Below are 21293 nucleotides of genomic sequence, written 5' to 3' on the forward strand. Positions count from 1 at the left end.
ATCACTGACTGTAGAATACAGAGGATCACTGACTGTAGAAAACAGAGGATCACTGACTGTACAAAACAGAGGATCACTGACTATAGACCACAGAGGATCACTGACTGTAGAACCCAGAGGATCACTGACTGTAGAACACAGAGGATCACTGAGTAAAAGAAAGAGAATCAATGACCATAGAACACAGAGGATCACTGACTGTAGCACACAGTGGATCACTGACTGTAGCACACAGTGGATCAGTGAATGTAGAAAACAGAGGATCATCGACTGTAGAACCCAGAGGATCACTGACAGTAGAACACAGATTATCACTGACTGTAGAAAACAGAGGATCACTGACTGTAGAACACAGTGAATCACTGACTGTAGAAAACAGAGGATAACTGACTGTAGAACACAGATGATCAGTGACTGTAGAACACAGATGATCACTGACTGTAGAACACAGAGGATCACTGACTGTAGAAATCAGAGGATCACTGACTGTAGAAAACAGAGGATCACTGACTGTAGAACACAGTGAATCACTGACTGTAGAAAACAGAGGATAACTGACTGTAGAACACAGAGGATAACTGACTGTAGAACACAGATGATCAGTGACTGTAGAACACAGATGATCACTGACTGTAGAACACAGAGGATCACTGACTGTAGAAAACAGAGGATCACTGACTGCAAAACACAGAGGACTAGATTGTAAAACACAGTGGATCAATGACTATAGAATACAGATGGTCACTGATTGTAGAACACAGATGATCACTGACTGCAAAACACTGAGGACCACTGACTGTAGAACACAGAGGATCACTGACTGTATAACACAGAGGATCACTGACTGTAGAAAACAGAGGATCACACCCTGTAAAACACAGAGGATCACTGACTGTAAAACACAGAGGATCACTGACTGTAGAACACAGAGGATCACTGACTGTAAAACACAGAGGATCACTGAGTAAAAGAAAGAGAATCAATGACCATAGAACACAGAGGATCACTGACTGTAGCACACAGAGGATCACTGACTGTAGAAAACAGAGGATCACTGACTGTACAAAACAGATGATCACTGACTATAGACCACAGAGGATCACTGACTGTAGAACCCAGAGGATCACTGACTGTAGAACACAGAGGATCACTGACTGTAGAAAACAGAGGATCACACCCTGTAAAATACTTCGGATCACTGACCATAGAACACAGAGGATCACTGACTGTAAAACTTAGAGGATCACTGACTGCAAAACACGGAGGATCACTGACTAGAAAAACCGAGGACCACTGACTGTAGAAAAACACAGGATCACTGACTGTAGAACACAGTCAATCACTGACTGTACAAAACAGATGATCACTGACTGTACAAAACAGATGATCACTGACTATGGAATACAGCGGATCACTGACTATAGAACACAGAGGATCAGTGACTATAGAACAAAGAGGATCAGTGACTGTATAACACAGAGGATCATTGACTGTAGAACACAGAGGATCATTGTCTTTTTAACACAGAGGATCACTGACCGCAAAACATAGAGGATCATTAACTATTGAATACAGAGGATCACTGACTATAGAACTTTGCGGATCACTGATTGTAGAACACAACAGCTTGTCATATTTTTACCCCAGTGACCAGATACTCTAAATCAAGCCTGAAGACATGGTTGGTTCTCAGGACTGGGTTGGTTAACCCCCTGATGGGACATGAGAGGCTGGATGTTCTCAGGACTGGGTTGGTTAACCCCCTGATGTGACAGGAAAGGCTGGCTGGAGGCAGGGGGAGGGATGTGCGTTATCAGTTGATAAACACACACAACCACGTTTAAGTCTATTTTAAAACCTCATCACGGCAACATCAGCACCAAACAGAATACGCAGGGCCTGCCTGCTGAACTGGGCCCCGAGAGAGACTAAAGGACCACTGCATTAGTCTCACTTGATATGTCAGACCCCTCACACTGCCAGTGATACAGCACTGCAGGCTTCATTGTCATGTTAGTCAGCTGGAAAGCATCATGTTCATCAGACCGCCAGGGAGGCCAGTCTGTTATGGACCTGAGATCAATTTTGCAATGCAAACATTTCAGTGAATGGAGGAAAAGATTAAATGATTACACAAACACTATAGCAACCAGAGCTTGATGCTACAGTTCGGGATCGGGGTATCTGTGCAATGGTCATTTAAATTATCCAACCAAAGATTATATTCTGGGATAGTATGTATAAATGCCTTATGAACACAGCACAACTTTCTTAACCTGGTGTGACGAATAAAATAATTGAACATAGTTTAAACCACATTCGAAACATTTAAAATGGACTGTCAGTCTTCCTCCTGTCATTATATTTCTAGTTCTCATCTTAAAGCTGTTTACTAAAGCAAGGCAGTTGTTAAGTTGAAAAATAAATCACTGACAGGGCTGTCTTTATAGGACTGGAATGATAGACTGGGCTGTCTGTAGAGGACAGACTGACTGACTGGACTGTCAGTAGAGGACTGACTGACAGGGCAGTCAGTAGAGGACAGACTGACTGGGTTGCCAGTAGAGGACAGACTGACTGGGCTGTCAGTAGAGGACAGACGGATTGACTGGACTGTCAGTAGAGGACAGACTGACTGGGCTGCCAATAGAGGACAGACTGATTGACTGGACTGTCAGTAGAGGACAGACTGACTGGGCTGCCAGTAGAGGACAGACTGATTGACTGGACTGTCAGTAGAGGACAGACTGACTGGGCTGCCAGTAGAGGACAGACTGATTGACTGGACTGTCAGTAGAGGACAGACTGACTGGGCTGCCAGTAGAGGACAGACTGACTGGGCTGTCAGTAGAGGACAGACTGATTGACTGGGCTGTCAGTAGAGGACAGACTGACTGGGCTGCCAGTAGAGGACAGACTGACTGGGCTGCCAGTAGAGGACAGACTGACTGGGCTGTCAGTAGAGGACAGACTGACTGGGCTGTCAGTAGAGGACAGACTGACTGGGCTGTCAGTAGAGGACAGACTGACTAGGCTGCCAGTAGAGGACAGACTGACTGGGCTGTCAGTAGAGGACAGACTGACTGGGCTGCCAGTAGAGGACAGACTGACTAGGCTGCCAGTAGAGGACAGACTGACTGGGCTGTCAGTAGAGGACAGACTGACTGGGCTGCCAGTAGAGGACAGACTGACTGGGCTGCCAGTAGAGGACAGACTGACTGGGCTGTCAGTAGAGGACAGACTGACTGGGCTGTCAGAAGAGGACTGAATGACTGGGCTGTCAGTAGAGGAGAATACAGCAGCTTATGTTTTCTTCAAAAAATAAATAAAAGAATGCAACTTTCTCACTGAATAATGTACTGTTGTAGCACAACATGGTCTTGGATTGGTTTCTGTTGTAGCTGTAGTTTCCAGTCTCCTGCCCTCCAGGCCTGTTCTACTTAATGGATCTGGCACCCATCTTCAGCATGAGCCAGTCCCATGCCAGCCTTCGCCATGTTGAACAGGTGGAACAAATTAAGATGCACCCTGGGCCCTGGCTGGGAGGTTCAGCTCTCACCACACCTGCTCACACACACACACAGCTTAAACAGACACATACTGAGAAGCCATTTACCCAGACATGTTGCGTTGGCAGAAAAGTCTCTGTAACTTTTGAACACAATAAACCAATTAAAAAAAAGACAGGTGTCAGAAAATGTAACATCACCACCAGCTAAAGAAGAATTGTATAAAGTATTTGAAATGAAACCAGTGTACATCCACTATCTCTATGACAACCCTAACCTTAACCCATCCCTGAGAACCCTAGCCTTATCCCATCCCTATGACAACCCTAGTCATAACCCATCCCTATGACAACCCTAGCTTTAACCCATCCCTATGACAACCCTAGCTTTAACCCATCCCTATGACATCCCAAGCCTTAACCCATCCCTATGACAACCCTAGCTTTAACCCATCCCTATGACAACACTAGCTTTAACCCATCCCTATGACAACACTAGCCTTAACCCATCCCTATGACAACACTAACCTTAACCCATCCCTATGACAACCCTAGCCTTAACCCATCCCAATGACAACCCTAGCCTTAACCCATCCCTATGAAAACCCAAACCCTTAAGTCTGCCCTAAACTTTCCTAATCGTTAAGTATACCCATAGCTTAAAGCGCTAGTTATCTAAAAATCATATTTGGGTTGTGTCTGTAGACTAATGGTTTTATAATCAACATTGTTTTGCTCTTTCCCAGCCCAGAGTATGCTTAGCATTGTTTTCATGATTTCATGAATTCATGAATGGAAACCATGCCACTGCTGTAGAAAAAGCTACATTGCAAGTGGAAACCTCCTGGAAAACACTTCAAACTAATTTTCAAATATATTGTGTTAGCAGATATTTTTTCACTGCAAACTGCTGAAATAGTGCTGGAATTCGATTTCTCAGATCTGGCACTATTTCCCTAACGTAGTCACGGCATTCATAAAACGCACTCCCTCAGGCACCCACAGCCATTCCAGAGACAGGACACCTGATAAGTCTTGTCAGTTAATCATCAAGCCCTTGATTAATGAATCAGGTGTGCCTGCTCAGGGCAACAACACAACAGTGACATTTCAAGCAATCCCTGAGGACAGGTTTGAAGACCTAGGAAATAGACACTTTCCCTTGGCGCATGAAATGAATGCGGAATAATAGCGTCTGTGAACAAAACTGTTGGGTGAACATTAGTATGAGCACGATTGGAGGTAAATTAATTGAATGGATCAAGATTTTATTTTTTTGCTGCAGCTGCATTTGCAAGCAAAGAATGTTGTTATTTTTTCAACTGGATTCTGTTATTTTGATTCCTGTTATATTCCTACTTCACTCTGGGCTGATTGTGGATTATGACACCATTGGCATTAAGACTCCACCCAAAGGAAATGGAATGTCAGTCAAATATGATTTATTTGCCATTGCCAAATCTGGCCAATTGCCATTCCTCTGGTCAATCCCCATGGAAACCCTAACCTTAACATTATTAATCCTGTGTGAGTCTAGTAGGTGCTAGGCCTGGTACAATATCCATTCAGACTGTATTTAAAAGAGTGTAATTAAAATAATATAACCACACAACAGCTTAAATTGTTATCATTATTTTGTTTTTTTAACATAGCTTTTTGCTGAACGATCACTAAGTGTGATGTTCAGTTGCTTGTGTACATAGTTACTGAACACAAGCTAGCTAAATCGCTGGTAAACACTAGCTAGCTAAATCGCTGGTAAACATTAGCTAGCTAACTAATACGGCTAATCCTACAAAAACACTAGCAGTTAAAACATCTGATTGGAATATGGGCAACTTTATTTCTACAACTGTTATTATTGTACATTTCTGTGATTTTTCTACAATGAACAAGGATCACCACAGACAAAAGCTAACTACTATAACCTTCTGTGGAAAAGCATCTTTTAATTATTCATATAAAAATGTAAGATGGTTGCTGGCTGAATATCCAATATCAAAATAAAATAGAAAGAGTGCCAATTTACCACATATTTATTATCAATAATCTAAATCCCTGGACTAACACTGCTCTGCAACACAACACAATTTTCTATAAATAACCATTCAGCAATTAGAAATACGTTTCCTTTTAACAGTTCCAGATTTGGTCATTATTACTGTGCATTTTCATTCGACTTGTTCCTGTCTCCTGTCCTAACTTGTTTCTGTCTCTTGTCCTGCCTTGTACCTGTCTCCTGTCCTAACTTGTTTCTGTCTCTTGTCCTGCCTTGTACCTGTCTCCTGTCCTATCTAGTTCCAAACAGCACAGCTTATTCTCATTTATTTTACTAAAAGCCACAAGTGTTGTCAAAACCAATGGTGTACATTTGCATGTCATGTCAGGTAGTCGGCCACAGTTTTCTAGTGTAGAATTCTAACATCTCAGAGGAATACATCTGTCTGACCATTTGCAAGACAGGAACATCTCAGAGGAATACATCTGTCTGACCATTTGCAAGACAGGAACATCTCAGAGGAATACATCTGTCTGACCATTTGCAAGACAAGAACATTTCAGAGGAATACATCTTACTAACTGACCCTTTTTAAGACCAGAACATCTCATGAAATACATCTCAGTAGCTGCCCCTTTTTAAGACATGAACATCTCAGAGGCCTACATATAAGTGACCCTTTCTGAAAACATTTATCATCACTGGTTCAATCTCCTCCTGGGCTTCCCAACCAATGCCTACGTCCTGTGGCTGATAGTGAATGGAGCATCAGGGACAATGGCCTCCGACTTCTTGGCTCTCAATCTGGTCCTGCCGGAAGTCTTCTTCTGCCTGTCTTCTGTCTTCTTTTTGTCTACCTATACATCCAAACCACAGCATTTGCATGTTTTTGGAAATGTTCTTTTGGTTTCTTGAACACTGGCCGACCCCTGTTTCAAAGCTGTATCTGTGTGGAGCGCTACCTGGCAGTGGTCCATCCTGTCACTTTCCTGAAGTACAAACCCATGAGATACAGGTTCGAGTCTTGTTTGTTCTGTACTTTTATGGCTAAAACTTCTATTTACAACTATGTGTTCCTGGTTCAGCACCTAATCCTGATGTCTGCGATGTTGTTCTGCTGCCTCTCAGTTCTAAGGGGTCTGAAGCAGCCCAGGCCAAGGGAAGGGGACAGGGACGTGGGTAACCACATGAAGAGGAGGGCATTTAAGATACAGATTAGATAGATTAGATTTTTATGGTGTTTAGAAATTTAGCTGACACTTTTACGGTGGGGAGAACAAGTATTTGATACACTGCCGATTATGCTGGCAGCACTCAGATTTTCTTTAGCACAATAAAAGCCATCATTGAAATGTATAAGGCAATATAGTTAACAATCTAGACTGTGAAAAAGAACAGACAAGAATAACATTGGAACGGACATTAAACATGTACAGACTAGATTGTTAACTTTAATACCTCATATATTAAAATGATGGCTTTTATTTAGAAAAATAAAATCTTGTTAGCACGGATAGCATATCCTGCTGCTAGAAGAACGGTAAATGAAGCCTCTAATGGCCATCACTATCGTCACCTATATTGATAGATACTGTATCAATGTCATTCACAAATGGCTAATCAGCTGTTGAAACGTCCTGTGGCAAAATATGATTTGTTCAGGATAGACAAAAACTTTGTTGGCTAAAACCTTCAATAGCAACGTTATATAGAAGCCTAAAATGAACCTGTTTACTGTTATATTGCGACTATTTCCGGTGGATTTTCAATGTCAGTCATGAATGGCTAATTAGCTGTTAAAACGGCCAGTGGCAAAAGTCATACAGTTCATAGATGCTATTTGTGGTGGAGGAAAACTTAATAAGAAATGTTACTCAGTTTAACACAATGGTTAATGGTGTCTAAAGAAATATTCAAACTTGACGTGATGTTCATGCGTGACAGAATTATTTAATGTCAAGAGGATATACCAACACTTGGCAGATGTTAAGCTTGGTGGCATAGTGGTTAAAGACAGAGCCTTTAATGTGGGCAATCCTGGTTCAAATTCTTGGGTGGGCCGGCTGACCTTGGCTTGCCTGGTTTCTTGGTGATACTGAGCTTTTAACAAGGTATCATCTTAATCGTATTGTGATCATAGTAGACCTAGTCTACAGTCACTTCACCAACAAACAGAAACAACCCATTAACATTGGACATCAAGGTTGTGACAGCTCTACGCTACTTGGCCACAGGGAAAATGTAGATATGCAGCGTAGACGAACTATGCATATCAGTCATCTGTCAGTAGAATATTACATGAAACGATAAATTAAGATATCCTTAGTAAAAGTTGGACTTAGCAGCTTTGTGAATAGATTTTAAGAGGAAACTCTTAGCTAGGAACTTTTAGTGCTGTTTAGGAGTCCTTCTAGTGGTAAGATAACATGTTTTGTGAATACGACCCCTGACTATATACCATACAGTATATTCTGTTCATCTGACTACATAACATACAGTATATTCTGTTCATCTGATTACATAACATACAGTATATTCTGTTCATGTGACTATATAACATACAGTATATTCTGTTCATCTGACTATATAACATACAGTATATTCTGTTCATCTGAAAATATAACATACAGTATATTCTGTTCATCTGACTACATAACATACAGTATATTCTGTTCATCTGACTATATAACATACAGTATATTCTGTTCATCTGACTATTTAACATACAGTATATTCTATTCATCTGACTATATAACATAATTACAGTATATTCTGTTCATCTGACTACATAACATACAGTATATTCTATTCATCTGACTATATAACATAATTACAGTATATTCTGTTCATCTGACTACATAACATACAATATATTATTTTCATCTGAATATATAACATACAGTATATTCTGTTCATCTGACTACATAACATAATGACAGTATATTTTGTTTACCTGACTACATAACATATTTACAGTATATTGTGTTTACCTGACTACATAACATATTTACAGTATATTTTGTTTACCTGACTACATAACATATTTACAGTATATTGTGTTTACCTGACTACATAACATATTTACAGTACATTCTGTTTATCTTATTTTATGAAATACAGTGGCTTGAATGTGCCCCTGCCTGCTTCCTCTGTGTCGCACCAATGCCCCCAAGGAAGAAGGCTGGTTGGTAGAAACTTCCTGGGCAGCCAGCAGGGCCAGCCCACCCTTGCTCAACTGTAACTCATTGGAATCTAGTCAACTGGCCAGGATCTAATACACAACTGTGAGTTACCCCAGAGGAGCAGAACCTAATGCCAAAACATTGCATTGCATAGTTCTCCAATAAATGTTCTCCAGTAAACTAATATGTGGGGTTAATATTAATATTAATAGAAACAATAATAGCTAAATAGCTATATATATAATATGCTATATATATATATACATATAATATGCTATATATATATATATATATATATATATATATATATATATATACATTTATACACTCACCTAAAGGATTATTAGGAACACCTGTTCAATTTCTCATTAATGCAATTATCTAATCAACCAATCACATGGCAGTTGCTTCAATGCATTTAGGGGTGTGGTCCTGGTCAAGACAATCTCCTGAACTCCAAACTGAATGTCAGAATGGGAAAGAAAGGTGATTTAAGCAATTTTGAGTGTGGCATGTTTGTTGGTGCCAGACGGGCCGGTCTGAGTATTTCACAATCTGCTCAGTTACTTGGATTTTCACGCACAACCATTTCTAGGGTTTACAAAGAATGGTGTGAAAAGGGAAAAACATCCAGTATGCGGCAGTTCTGTGGACGAAAATGCATTGTTGATCCTAGAGGTCAGAGGAGAATGGGCCGACTGATTCAAGCTGATAGAAGAGCAACTTTGACTGAAATAACCACTCGTTACAACCGAGGTATGCAGCAAAGCATTTGTGAAGCCACAACACGCACAACCTTGAGGCGGATGGGCTACAACAGCAGAAGACCCCACCAGGTACCACTCATCTCCACTACAAATAGGAAAAAGAGGCTACAATTTGCACAAGCTCACCAAAATTGGACAGTTGAAGACTGGAAGAATGTTGCCTGGTCTGATGAGTCTCGATTTCCGTTGAGACATTCAGATGGTAGAGTCAGAATTTGGCGTAAACAGAATGAGAACATGGATCCATCATGCCTTGTTACCACTGTGCAGGCTGGTGGTGGTGGTGTAATGGTGTGGGGGATGTTTTCTTGGCACACTTTGGCCCCTTAGTGCCAATTGGGCATCGTTTCAATACCACGGCCTACCTGAGCATTGTTTCTGACCATGTCCATCCCTTTATGACCACCATGTACCCATCCTCTGATGGCTACTTCCAACAGGATAATGCACCATGTCACAAAGCTCGAATAATTTCAAATTGGTTTCTTGAACATGAAAATGAGTTCACTGTACTGAAATGGCCCCCACAGTCACCAGATCTCAACCCAATAGAGCATCTTTGGGATGTGGTGGAACGGGAGCTTCGTGCCCTGGATGTGCATCCCACAAATCTCCATCAACTGCAAGATGCTATCCTATCAATATGTGCCAACATTTCTAAAGAATGCTTTCAGCACCTTGTTGAATCAATGCCACGTAGAATTAAGGCAGTTCTGAAGGCTAAATGGGGTCAAACACAGTATGGTGTTCATAATAATCCTTTAGGTGAGTGTGTATATAAGTATATATATATATTATATATTTAAGTATATATACAATACAGGCCAAAAGTTAGGACACACCTTCTCATTCAATGCATTTTCTTTATTTTCATGACTATTTACATTGTAGATTCTCACTGAAGGCATCAAAACTATGAATGAACACTTATGGAATTATGTACTTAACAAAAAAGTGTGAAATAACTGAAAACATGTGTTATATTTTAGATTCCTCAAAGTATCCACCCTTTGCTTTTTTGATAGCGCTGCAAACCCTTGGTGTTCTCTCAATGAGCTTCATGAGGTAGTCACCTGAAATGTTTTTCACTTCACAGGTGTGCCTTGTCAGGGTTAATTAGTGGGATTTTTTCCAGTATTAATGGGGTTGGGACCATCAGTTGTGTTGTGCAGAAGTTAGGTTGATACACAGCTGACAGCCCTATTGGACAACTGTTAGAATTCATATTATGGCAGGAACCACCGCCCCAGGAAAGGAAGACCAAGAGTTACCTCTGCTGTTGAGGATAAGTTCATTCGAGTCACCAGCCTCAGAAAGCTCAGATTAGAGACCAGCTGAATGCCACACAGAGTTCTAGCAGCAGACACATCTCTAGAACAACTCTTAAGAGGAGACTGCACGAATCAGGCCTTCATGGTCAAGTAGCTGCTAGGAAACCACTGCTAAGGAGAGGCAACAAGCAGAATAGATTTGTTTGGGCCAAGAAACACAAGGAATGGACCAGTGGAAATCTGTGCTTTGGTCTGAAGAGTCCAAATTTGAGATCTTTGGTTCCAACCGCTGTGTCTTTGTGCGACTCAGAAAAGGTGAACGGATGGATTCTACATGCCTGGTTCCCACCGTGAAGCATGGAGGAGGATGTGTGATGGTGTGGGGGTGCTTTGCTGGTGACACTGTTGGGGATTTATTCAAAATTGAAGGCATACTGAACCAGCATGGCTACCACAGCATCCTGCAGCGACATGCCATCCCATCCGGTTTATGTTTAGTTGGACCATCATTTATTTTTCAACAGGACAATGACCCCAAACACACCACCAGGCTGTGTAAGGGCTATTTGACCAAGAAGGAGAGTGATGGAGGGCTGCGCCAGATGACCTGGCCTCCACAGTCACCGGACCTGAACCCAATTGAGATGGTTTGGGGTGAGCTGGACCACAGAGTGAAGGCAAAAGAGCCAACATGTGCTAAGCATCTCTGGGAACTCCTTCAAGACTGTTGGAAAACCATTTCAGGTGACTACCTCTTGAAGCTCATCAAGAGAATGCTAAGAGTGTGCAAAGCAGTAATCACAGCAAAGGGTGGCTACTTTGAAGAAACTAGAATATAAGACATGTTTTCACACTTTTTTGTTAAGTACATAATTCCACATTTATAGTTGTGATGCCTTCAGTGAGAATGTACAATGTAAATAGTCATGAAAATAAAGGAAACACATTGAATGAGAAGGTGTGTCCAAACTTTTGGCCTGTACTGTATATATATATATACAAATGTATATATAAGTATATATATATATATATATATATCTACACATATTATATATATGTATATATATAAAATATAGCAGATGCCATATTTTATGTACCTATACATCTTCAGTGTATCAAACCCACTGTCCCAGCATAATCAAGACCATTATCTACCAACTGGGTTACAGCTTGCATTAATATTTCATCATCAGCATTTCCTTTTTAATCAGAATAATGTTTAGTTAACCCTCTGTATACGCGTGTTGATGTGTGTGTATGCTTTTGCATGTGTTTTTGTACCTTTCTTGTTTTTCCATATGCAACATATTACTGTATCACCTCTTTTACATAAGCATTTGTATTTCCTATTTTAAACAAACATTTAACATATGTTAGTCCCAGGAATCAAACCTGCTTTTCAGGGATTTCAAGATTTAGGATATTATTAGTACACAACACTCAGCCTTGACAGTGTTCAGTAATCAGATACAGAACACAACACTCAGCCTTGACAGTGTTCAGTAATAGAAACAGAACACAGTAATCAGCCTTGTAGATTTACACTGCAGAACTAGGGTCAGACTGCCCTGTAGTTTTACACTGCAGAACTAGTGTCAGACTGCCCTGTAGTTTTACACTGCAGAACTAGGGTCTGACTGCCCTGTAGTTTTACACTGCAGAACTAGTGTCAGACTGCCCAGTAGTTTTACACTGCAGAACTAGTGTCAGACTGCCCTGTAGTTTTACACTGCAGAACTAGTGTCAGACTGCCCTGTAGTTTTACACTGCAGAACTAGGGTCAGACTGCCCTGTAGTTTTACACTGCAGAACTAGTGTCTGACTGCCCTGTAGTTTTACACTGTAAAACTGGGATATGAGTCAGTTTGAACTATATGCCGAGGTATCCTTTGGTCTCTCTAGTATTTTGTCTTGGGTCCTGTTTAATCTTAGGAGGACATGAGCCCTTGAACAACGTCTCAGGACTATAAGGCTTGACGACTCGTAGATGTCCCGGACCGAAATGTCTTCCTGGTCAGGTTGCTGATCTAATTGCTGCCTGATGATTCCTCCTGTCACAGCCCACCTGGTCGTTCCTGTCCTTGTCCACATGGTTCTACAGCTGATATGCAGTCTGCTCAAAGACTTTGGTCAAACCCCACCTGGTTGTTCCTGTCCATGTCCAGCTGGTTCTATAGCTGATATGGACTCTGCCTAAAGACTCTGGCCACAGCGCCCCTGCATATATTGACCTGCTGGTCATCTGAACAAACAAAAACATTGATGTGGCCCACATCAGGTCATGCATTCTTATAATCTTCACCAGCACAGCCAAAAGAGGTCTGGCCAGTCCCTGTATCCAGCCTCTCTCTATGTTTCTTCCCAGGTTTCAATCCTACTAGGGAATATTTCCTAGCCACTGTGCAGTTATCCTATCCTTGTTATTTATTGCTCTTTTGAATTTCAGGCTGAGTATCTGTCAAAGCCCTTTGTGACAACTGCTGATGTAAATAGGGATTTGCAAAATATATGTGACTGATTGAAGAAGACAACAACAACCCCTTACCGTGTAACCAAGAGGACAGACACAAATCCTTACCATGTAACCAGGAGGACAGACACAAGCCCTTACCATGTAACCAGGAGGACAGACACAAACCCTTACCATGTAACCAGGAGGACAGACACAAACCCTTACCATGTAACCAGGAGGACAGACACAAACCCTTACCATGTAACCAGGGGGACAGACACAAACCCTTACCATGTAACCAGGAGGGCAGACACAAGCCCTTACCATGTAACCAGGGGGACAGACACCACCCCTTACCATGTAACCAGGAGGACAGACACCACCCCTTACCATGTAACCAGGAGGACAGACACAAACCCTTACCATGTAACCAGGAGGACATACACCACCCCTTACCATGTAACCAGGAGGACAGACACCACCCCTTACCATGTAACCAGGAGGACAGACACCACCCCTTACCATGTAACCAGGAGGACATACACCACCCCTTACCATGTAACCAGGAGGACAGACACAAACCCTTACCATGTAACCAGGAGGGCAGACACAAGCCCTTACCATGTAACCAGGGGGACAGACACCACCCCTTACCATGTAACCAGGAGGACAGACACCACCCTTTACCATGTAACCAGGAGGACAGACACAAACCCTTACCATGTAACCAGGAGGACATACACCACCCCTTACCATGTAACCAGGAGGACAGACACCACCCCTTACCATGTAACCAGGAGGACAGACACCACCCCTTACCATGTAACCAGGAGGACATACACCACCCCTTACCATGTAACCAGGAGGACAGACACAAACCCTTACCATGTAACCAGGAGGACAGACACAAACCCTTACCATGTAACCAGGAGGACAGACACAAACCCTTACCATGTAACCAGGAGGGCAGACACAAGCCCTTACCATGTAACCAGGGGGACAGACACCACCCCTTACCATGTAACCAGGAGGACAGACACCACCCTTTACCATGTAACCAGGAGGACAGACACAAACCCTTACCATGTAACCAGGAGGACATACACCACCCCTTACCATGTAACCAGGAGGACAGACACCACCCCTTACCATGTAACCAGGAGGACATACACCACCCCTTACCATGTAACCAGGAGGACAGACACAAACCCTTACCATGTAACCAGGAGGACATACACCACCCCTTACCATGTAACCAGGAGGACAGACACCACCCCTTACCATGTAACCAGGAGGACAGACACCACCCCTTACCATGTAACCAGGAGGACATACACCACCCCTTACCATGTAACCAGGAGGACAGACACAAACCCTTACCATGTAACCAGGAGGACAGACACAAACCCTTACCATGTAACCAGGAGGACAGACACAAACCCTTACCATGTAACCAGGAGGGCAGACACAAACCCTTACCATGTAACCAGGAGGACAGACACAAACCCTTACCATGTAACCAGGAGGGCAGACACAGGCTCCAGTCACTCTGTGACAGCTGGCCCCATTGGAGCAGCTGCACGGCATCTGGCATCCGTCTCCGTGGTAACCAGGTGGGCAGGTCTCGTTGCAATAGAGCCCCGCCCACCCAGCAGTACAGGTGCACTCGCCAGTCAGAGGGTGACAGCTGGACCAGAGACAAGCAACAATTAAAACATCACTTACACATATGAAGCCATTTTCAAGTTAACATGTAATCACTCAAACATCACAGTTATTTACAAAGCTGTTTCTATCTCAACAGTTAGTAATTCATTATGTTTTTACAGTTATTTGAACAGACTACATGCCAATTAGGTCTAAAACTATACCTTTCCTGAAGTATCCAAACTCTGAGGCCAAAACATCCCTCCATGATAATGTCGATTTAATTAATTGTAATAAATGTTAGAGCAGTACATGTATGGTGTCTTCCATGGCCCCTCTGCCTCAATCAAGTCAGCTTGTTGTTCTGTACCCGAACAAGACAGTCAAACAAATGAGTTACCAAGTCGTTTTTTAAATTAAAAAAATATTCTGACAGTGGTTAGTGTTAGGGTGGATGCCCAAACTGTAAGGGTTAGTGTTAGGTTGATGAGGTTAGTGTTAGTGTTAGGGTGATGAGGTTAGTGTTAGGGTGATGAGGTTAGTGTTAGTGTTAGGGTGATGAGGTTAGTGTTAGGGTGATGAGGTTAGTGTTAGGGTTAGTGTTAGGGTGATGAGGTTAGTGTTAGGGTTAGTGTTAGGGTGATGAGGTTTGTGTTAGGGTGATGAGGTTAGTGTTAGGGTTAGTGTTAGGGTGATGAGGTTAGTGTTAGGGTGATGAGGTTAGTGTTAGGGTTAGTGTTAGGGTGATGAGGTTAGTGTTAGGGTGATGAGGTTAGTGTTAGGGTTAGTGTTAGGGTGATGAGGTTAGTGTTAGGGTTAGTGTTAGGGTGATGAGGTTAGTGTTAGGGTGATGAGGTTAGTGTTAGGGTTAGTGTTAGGGTGATGAGGTTAGTGTTAAGGTGATGAGGTTAGTGTTAGGGTTAGTGTTAGGGTTAATGTTAGGGTGATGAGGTTAGTGTTAGGGGGATGAGGTTAGTGTTAGGGTTAGGGTGATGAGGTTGGTGTTAGGGTTAGTGTTAGGGTGGTGAGGTTAGTGTTAGGGTTAGTGTTAGGGTGATGAGGTTTGTGTTAGGGTGATGAGGTCAGTGTTAGGGTGATGAGGTTAGTGTTAGAGTTAGTGTTAGGGTGATGAGGTTAGTGTTAGGGTGATTAGGTTAGTGTTAGGGTTAGTGTTAGGGTGATGAGGTTTGTGTTAGGGTTAGTGTTAGGGTGATGAGGTTAGTGTTAGGGTGATGAGGTTATTGTTAGGGTTAGTGTGAAGGTGATGAGGTTAGTGTTAGGGTGATGAGGTTAGTGTTAGGGTGATGAGGTTAGTGTTAGGGTGATGAGGTTTGTGTTAGGGTGATGAGGTCAGTGTTAGGGTGATGAGGTTAGTGTTAGAGTTAGTGTTAGGGTGATTCGGTTAGTGTTAGGGTGATGAGGTTTGTGTTAGGATTAGTGTTAGTGTTAGGGTGATGAGGTTAGTGTTAGGGTGATGAGGTTATTGTTAGGGTTAGTGTTAGGGTGATGAGGTTAGAGTTAGGGTTAATGTTAGGGTGATGAGGTTAGTGTTAGGGGGATGAGGTTAGTGTCAGGGTTAGGGTGATGAGGTTGGTGTTAGGGTTAGTGTTAGGGTAGTGAGGTTAGTGTTAGAGTTAGTGTTAGGGTGATTAGGTTAGTGTTAGGGTTAGTGTTAGGGTGATGAGGTATGTGTTAGGGTTAGTGTTAGGGTGATGAGGTTAGTGTTAGGGTTAGTGTTAGGGTGATGAGGTTAGGGATAGTGTGATGAGGTTAGTGTTAGGGTGATGAGGTTAGTGTTAGGGTTAGTGTTAGGGTGATGAGGTTTGTGTTAGGGTGATGAGGTTAGTGTTAGGGTGATGAGGTTAGTGTTAGGGTTAATGTTAGGGTGATGAGGTTAGTGTTAGGGGGATGAGGTTAGTGTCAGGGTTAGGGTGATGAGGTTGGTGTTAGGGTTAGTGTTAGGGTAGTGAGGTTAGTGTTAGAGTTAGTGTTAGGGTGATTAGGTTAGTGTTAGGGTTAGTGTTAGGGTGATGAGGTATGTGTTAGGGTTAGTGTTAGGGTGATGAGGTTAGTGTTAGGGTTAGTGTTAGGGTGATGAGGTTAGGGTTAGTGTGATGAGGTTAGTGTTAGGGTGATGAGGTTAGTGTTAGGGTTAGTGTTAGGGTGATGAGGTTAGGGTTAGTGTGATGAGGTTAGTGTTAGGGTGATGAGGTTAGTGTTAGGGTTAGTGTTAGGGTGGTGAGGTTAGGGTTAGTGTGATGAGGTTAGTGTTAGGGTGATGAGGTTAGTGTTAGGGTTAGTGTTAGGGTGGTAAGGTTAGTGTTAGGGTGATGAGGTTAGTGTTAGGGTGATGAGGTTAGTGTTAGGGTTAGTGTTAGGGTGATGAGGTTAGTGTTAGCGAGAGATAAAGCCAGTGGATACGTAGTCTGTTCAAATAATCAGGACTGTAAAAACACATGACATTTGGCTGACTAACCGTTGATGTAAAACAGCATTATAAATAACCAATGTTTGATTTGATTGAATGTTAAGTACTATAGACAGTACTGACTGACTGACTGGTTACCTGACAGTGTTAGAGGAGTTATATAGACAGTACTGACTGACTGACTGATTACCTGACAGTGTTAGAGGAGTTATATAGACAGTACTGACTGACTGACTGGTTACCTGACAGTGTTAGAGGAGTTATATAGACAGTACTGACTGACTGACTGGTTACCTGACAGTGTTAGAGGAGTTATATAGACAGTACTGACTGACTGACTGATTACCTGACAGTGTTAGAGGAGTTATATAGACAGTACTGACTGACTGACTGATTACCTGACAGTGTAAGAGGAGTTATATGGACAGTACTGACTGACTGACTGGTTACCTGACAGTGTTAGAGGAGTTATATAGACAGTACTGACTGACTGACAAATTACCTGACAGTGTAAAAGGAGTTATATAGATAGTACTGACTGACTGACTGATTACCTGACTGTGTTAGAGGAGTTACATGGACAGTACTGACTGACTGACTGGTTACCTGACAGTGTTAGAGGAGTTATATAGACAGTACTGACTGACTGATTACCTGACAGTGTTAGAGGAGTTACATGGACAGTACTGACTGACTGACTGGTTACCTGACAGTGTTAGAGGAGTTACATGGACAGTACTGACTGACTGACTGGTTACCTGACAGTGTTAGAGGAGTTACATGGACAGTACTGACTGACTGACTGGTTACCTGACAGTGTTAGAGGAGTTACATAGACAGTACTGACTGACTGACTGGTTACCTGACAGTGTTAGAGGAGTTATATAGACAGTACTGACTGACTGACAAATTACCTGACAGTGTAAAAGGAGTTATATAGATAGTACTGACTGACTGACTGATTACCTGACTGTGTTAGAGGAGTTACATGGACAGTACTGACTGACTGACTGGTTACCTGACAGTGTTAGAGGAGTTATATAGACAGTACTGACTGACTGATTACCTGACAGTGTTAGAGGAGTTACATGGACAGTACTGACTGACTGACTGGTTACCTGACAGTGTTAGAGGAGTTACATGGACAGTACTGACTGACTGACTGGTTACCTGACAGTGTTAGAGGAGTTACATGGACAGTACTGACTGACTGACTGGTTACCTGACAGTGTTAGAGGAGTTACATAGACAGTACTGACTGACTGACTGGTTACCTGACAGTGTTAGAGGAGTTATATAGACAGTACTGACTGACTGACTGGTTACCTGACAGTGTTAGAGGAGTTATATAGACAGTACTGACAGGTGAATTGGTTACCTGACAGTGTTAGAGGAGTTACATGGACAGTACTGACTGACTGACTGGTTACCTGACAGTGTTAGAGGAGTTACATGGACAGTACTGACTGACTGACTGGTTACCTGACAGTGTTAGAGGAGTTACATAGACAGTACTGACAGGTGAATTGGTTACCTGACAGTGTTAGAGGCGTTACATGGACAGTACTTGTCACAGATGAGTCCGTACAGGCCTGGAGGACAGAACCGCTCCTGACAGTCATGTCCTTTAAAGCCGGTGTCACAAAGACACGCCCCGTTGATATGGTAACATTTAGCCCCATTATAACAGTCACACTGCAGGCTGCACTGAGGGCCGTAGAAGCCGACCGGGCACTCCTCCTGACATCTGGAGACAGAGAGAATATACACATCAACCTACACTGACCAGGCACTCCTCCTGACATCTGGAGACAGAGAGAATATACACATCAACCTACACTGACCAGGCACTCCTCCTGACATCTGGAGACAGAGAGAATATACACATCAACCTACACTGACCAGGCACTCCTCCTGACATCTGGAGACAGAGAGAATATACACATCAACCTACACTGACCAGGCACTCCTCCTGACAGAGAGAATATTGTTGATAGACTACAGGAGCCAGAATTGCTATGTTTGAGATTGAACATCTCCAGCTGTGATTCACACAGGAAGATGCATTCTTCTAAGCAGAATTTCACCTTTCACTAGGTGAAGAATGTTCCTAGCATCTATGATTCTGCTACAATTAAAAAATGTGTTTCCTGTTAATACAAAAGTATTGAGGAGCTACTATATTATACTGGATCAGGGGGTCTAGACAAGGTAATTTGTTCTGGACTGGATGCAGAACAAATAATAGGTGATAATAATAGGAGATAACAGGTGATGTAGTACGACCGTATCTGAGGGTGTAGATTACTATGTTAGTCTGAATCAGGGAATCTTGATGATTTAGTCAGTAAAAATGGATCAGAGACACAAAATCTGTTCATCTGCATCAAAGGGTCAAGATGGGGTAGCCTGTTAGTCTGCATCAGAGACACTAGATCAGGTAATCTGTTAGTCTGGATCAGGTCTAGATGAGGTAGTCTGTTAGTCTGGATCAGAAGGCATAGATGAGGTAGTCTAGATCAGAAGGTCTAGATAGGTAGTCGGTTAGTCTGGATCAGAAAGTCTAGTTATAAGGTCTAGATAAGTAGTCTATTAGTCTTGATCAGAAGGCCTAGATGAGGTAGTCTAGATCAGAAGGTCTAGATAGGGAGTCTGGATCAGAAAGTTTAGATATGTAATCTGTTAGTCTGGATCAGAAGGTCTAGATGAGGTAGTCTGTTAGTCTGGATCAGAAGGTCTAGATGGGTAGTCTGTTAGACTGAATCAGAAGGGCTAGATGAGGTAGTCTAGATCAGAAGGTCTAGATAGATAGTCTAGATCAGAAGGTCTAGATGAGGTAGTCTGTAAGAGAGCTGCATCATCAGCAGACCCACTCCCCAGGAAAACTCTTCTTCCCAGGCTCCTCCATGCAGCTACCAGCCCCCCTCCCCACACCTTTAAATCAGGGCAAATATGTTACTCTACAGGGGGAGTTGGAGGTGAGCAGGGTCACCATCAGCATTTAGCAACAGCATGACTGTAATCACAGACAGGTGGATTCTCAGCATGAGGGACAGAGACCAAGAAAAGGAGAAAGCAGAAAGAGACGTGAGATAGGAGACTTTTACAAGACCTTAAGTAACACTCTGCATGACACAATATCAATCTCAGGTGTCAAGCCGAGCCATTAGCAGCCAGATAAATGGCTCAATTACATTGTCAAATGGACTAGTTATGCTTCATGTTTAAATTACATCGTGTCCATGTTATCAGCCTGCCTCAAAAGGCACCGTCATCTGTTTATGGTGCTTCTGATCTAGTCTGAGTAAAATTAGTGCCACTATTATTAGAATAGGGTGAATGTTGGGGTGTGCTGTGGTTATAGCACCATTTGGGTGGTGGGGTGAGGTGGATGACGTGAAGGTGGAGACTTAAACTTCCAGGTTAATTCCCCTGTCACTTCCCCAATGAATGAGGGAAATATTAGAAGAAAAGAGTAGTCTTGTTCTGGGAGGAAGAATGTTGATCCGGGAGGCAAAGGCTTTAGGCTGCAGCAATCATTTCATACAGGACAGCTTAGTCTAAAATAATGGAAGTGTGTGTGAACATGTGTGTAGATATGTGGGTTTCAGAGGAGTCCCTTACATAAGCCTATTATTTGTAATGGATGAGTACATACCAGGCAGGATGGAATGCAGAATGGGATCGATAGAGAGGTGAGAACAAAAGAGGAAAACAGGAGAGGACAAGAAACATTGACTTTGTGCTATCAGAGCTAAATAAACATTAAACATGTATGAGGGTGGTGGACATCCATAAACACGTATGAGGGTGGTGGACATCCATTAAACACGTATGAGGGTGGTGGACATCCATAAACATGTGTGAGGGTGGTGGACATCCATAAACATGTATGAGGGTGGTGGACATCCATAAACACATATGAGGGTGGTGGACGTCCATAAACACGTATGAGGGTGGTGGACGTCCATAAACACGTATGAGGGTGGTGGACGTCCATAAACACGTATGAGGGTGGTGGACATCCATAAACATGTAT

General features: G+C 42.6%; 1 protein-coding gene across 1 annotated transcript in view; it reads right to left on the reverse strand.

The window, feature by feature from the left end:
• Positions 1-21293, reverse strand: part of megf11 (multiple EGF-like-domains 11) — a 289636-nt gene that overhangs the window by 68998 nt on the left and 199345 nt on the right. Inside the window, exons 10-11 of the mRNA XM_034288058.1 lie at positions 18789-19001; positions 14692-14866 (exon numbers count right to left, since the gene is read on the reverse strand). Coding sequence (XP_034143949.1) covers positions 14692-14866; positions 18789-19001 — 388 coding nt within the window. The remainder of the gene's footprint in view (positions 1-14691; positions 14867-18788; positions 19002-21293) is intronic.

This window comes from Esox lucius, chromosome 19 (genome assembly GCF_011004845.1).
Source record: "Esox lucius isolate fEsoLuc1 chromosome 19, fEsoLuc1.pri, whole genome shotgun sequence".
Lineage (NCBI taxonomy): Eukaryota > Metazoa > Chordata > Actinopteri > Esociformes > Esocidae > Esox > Esox lucius.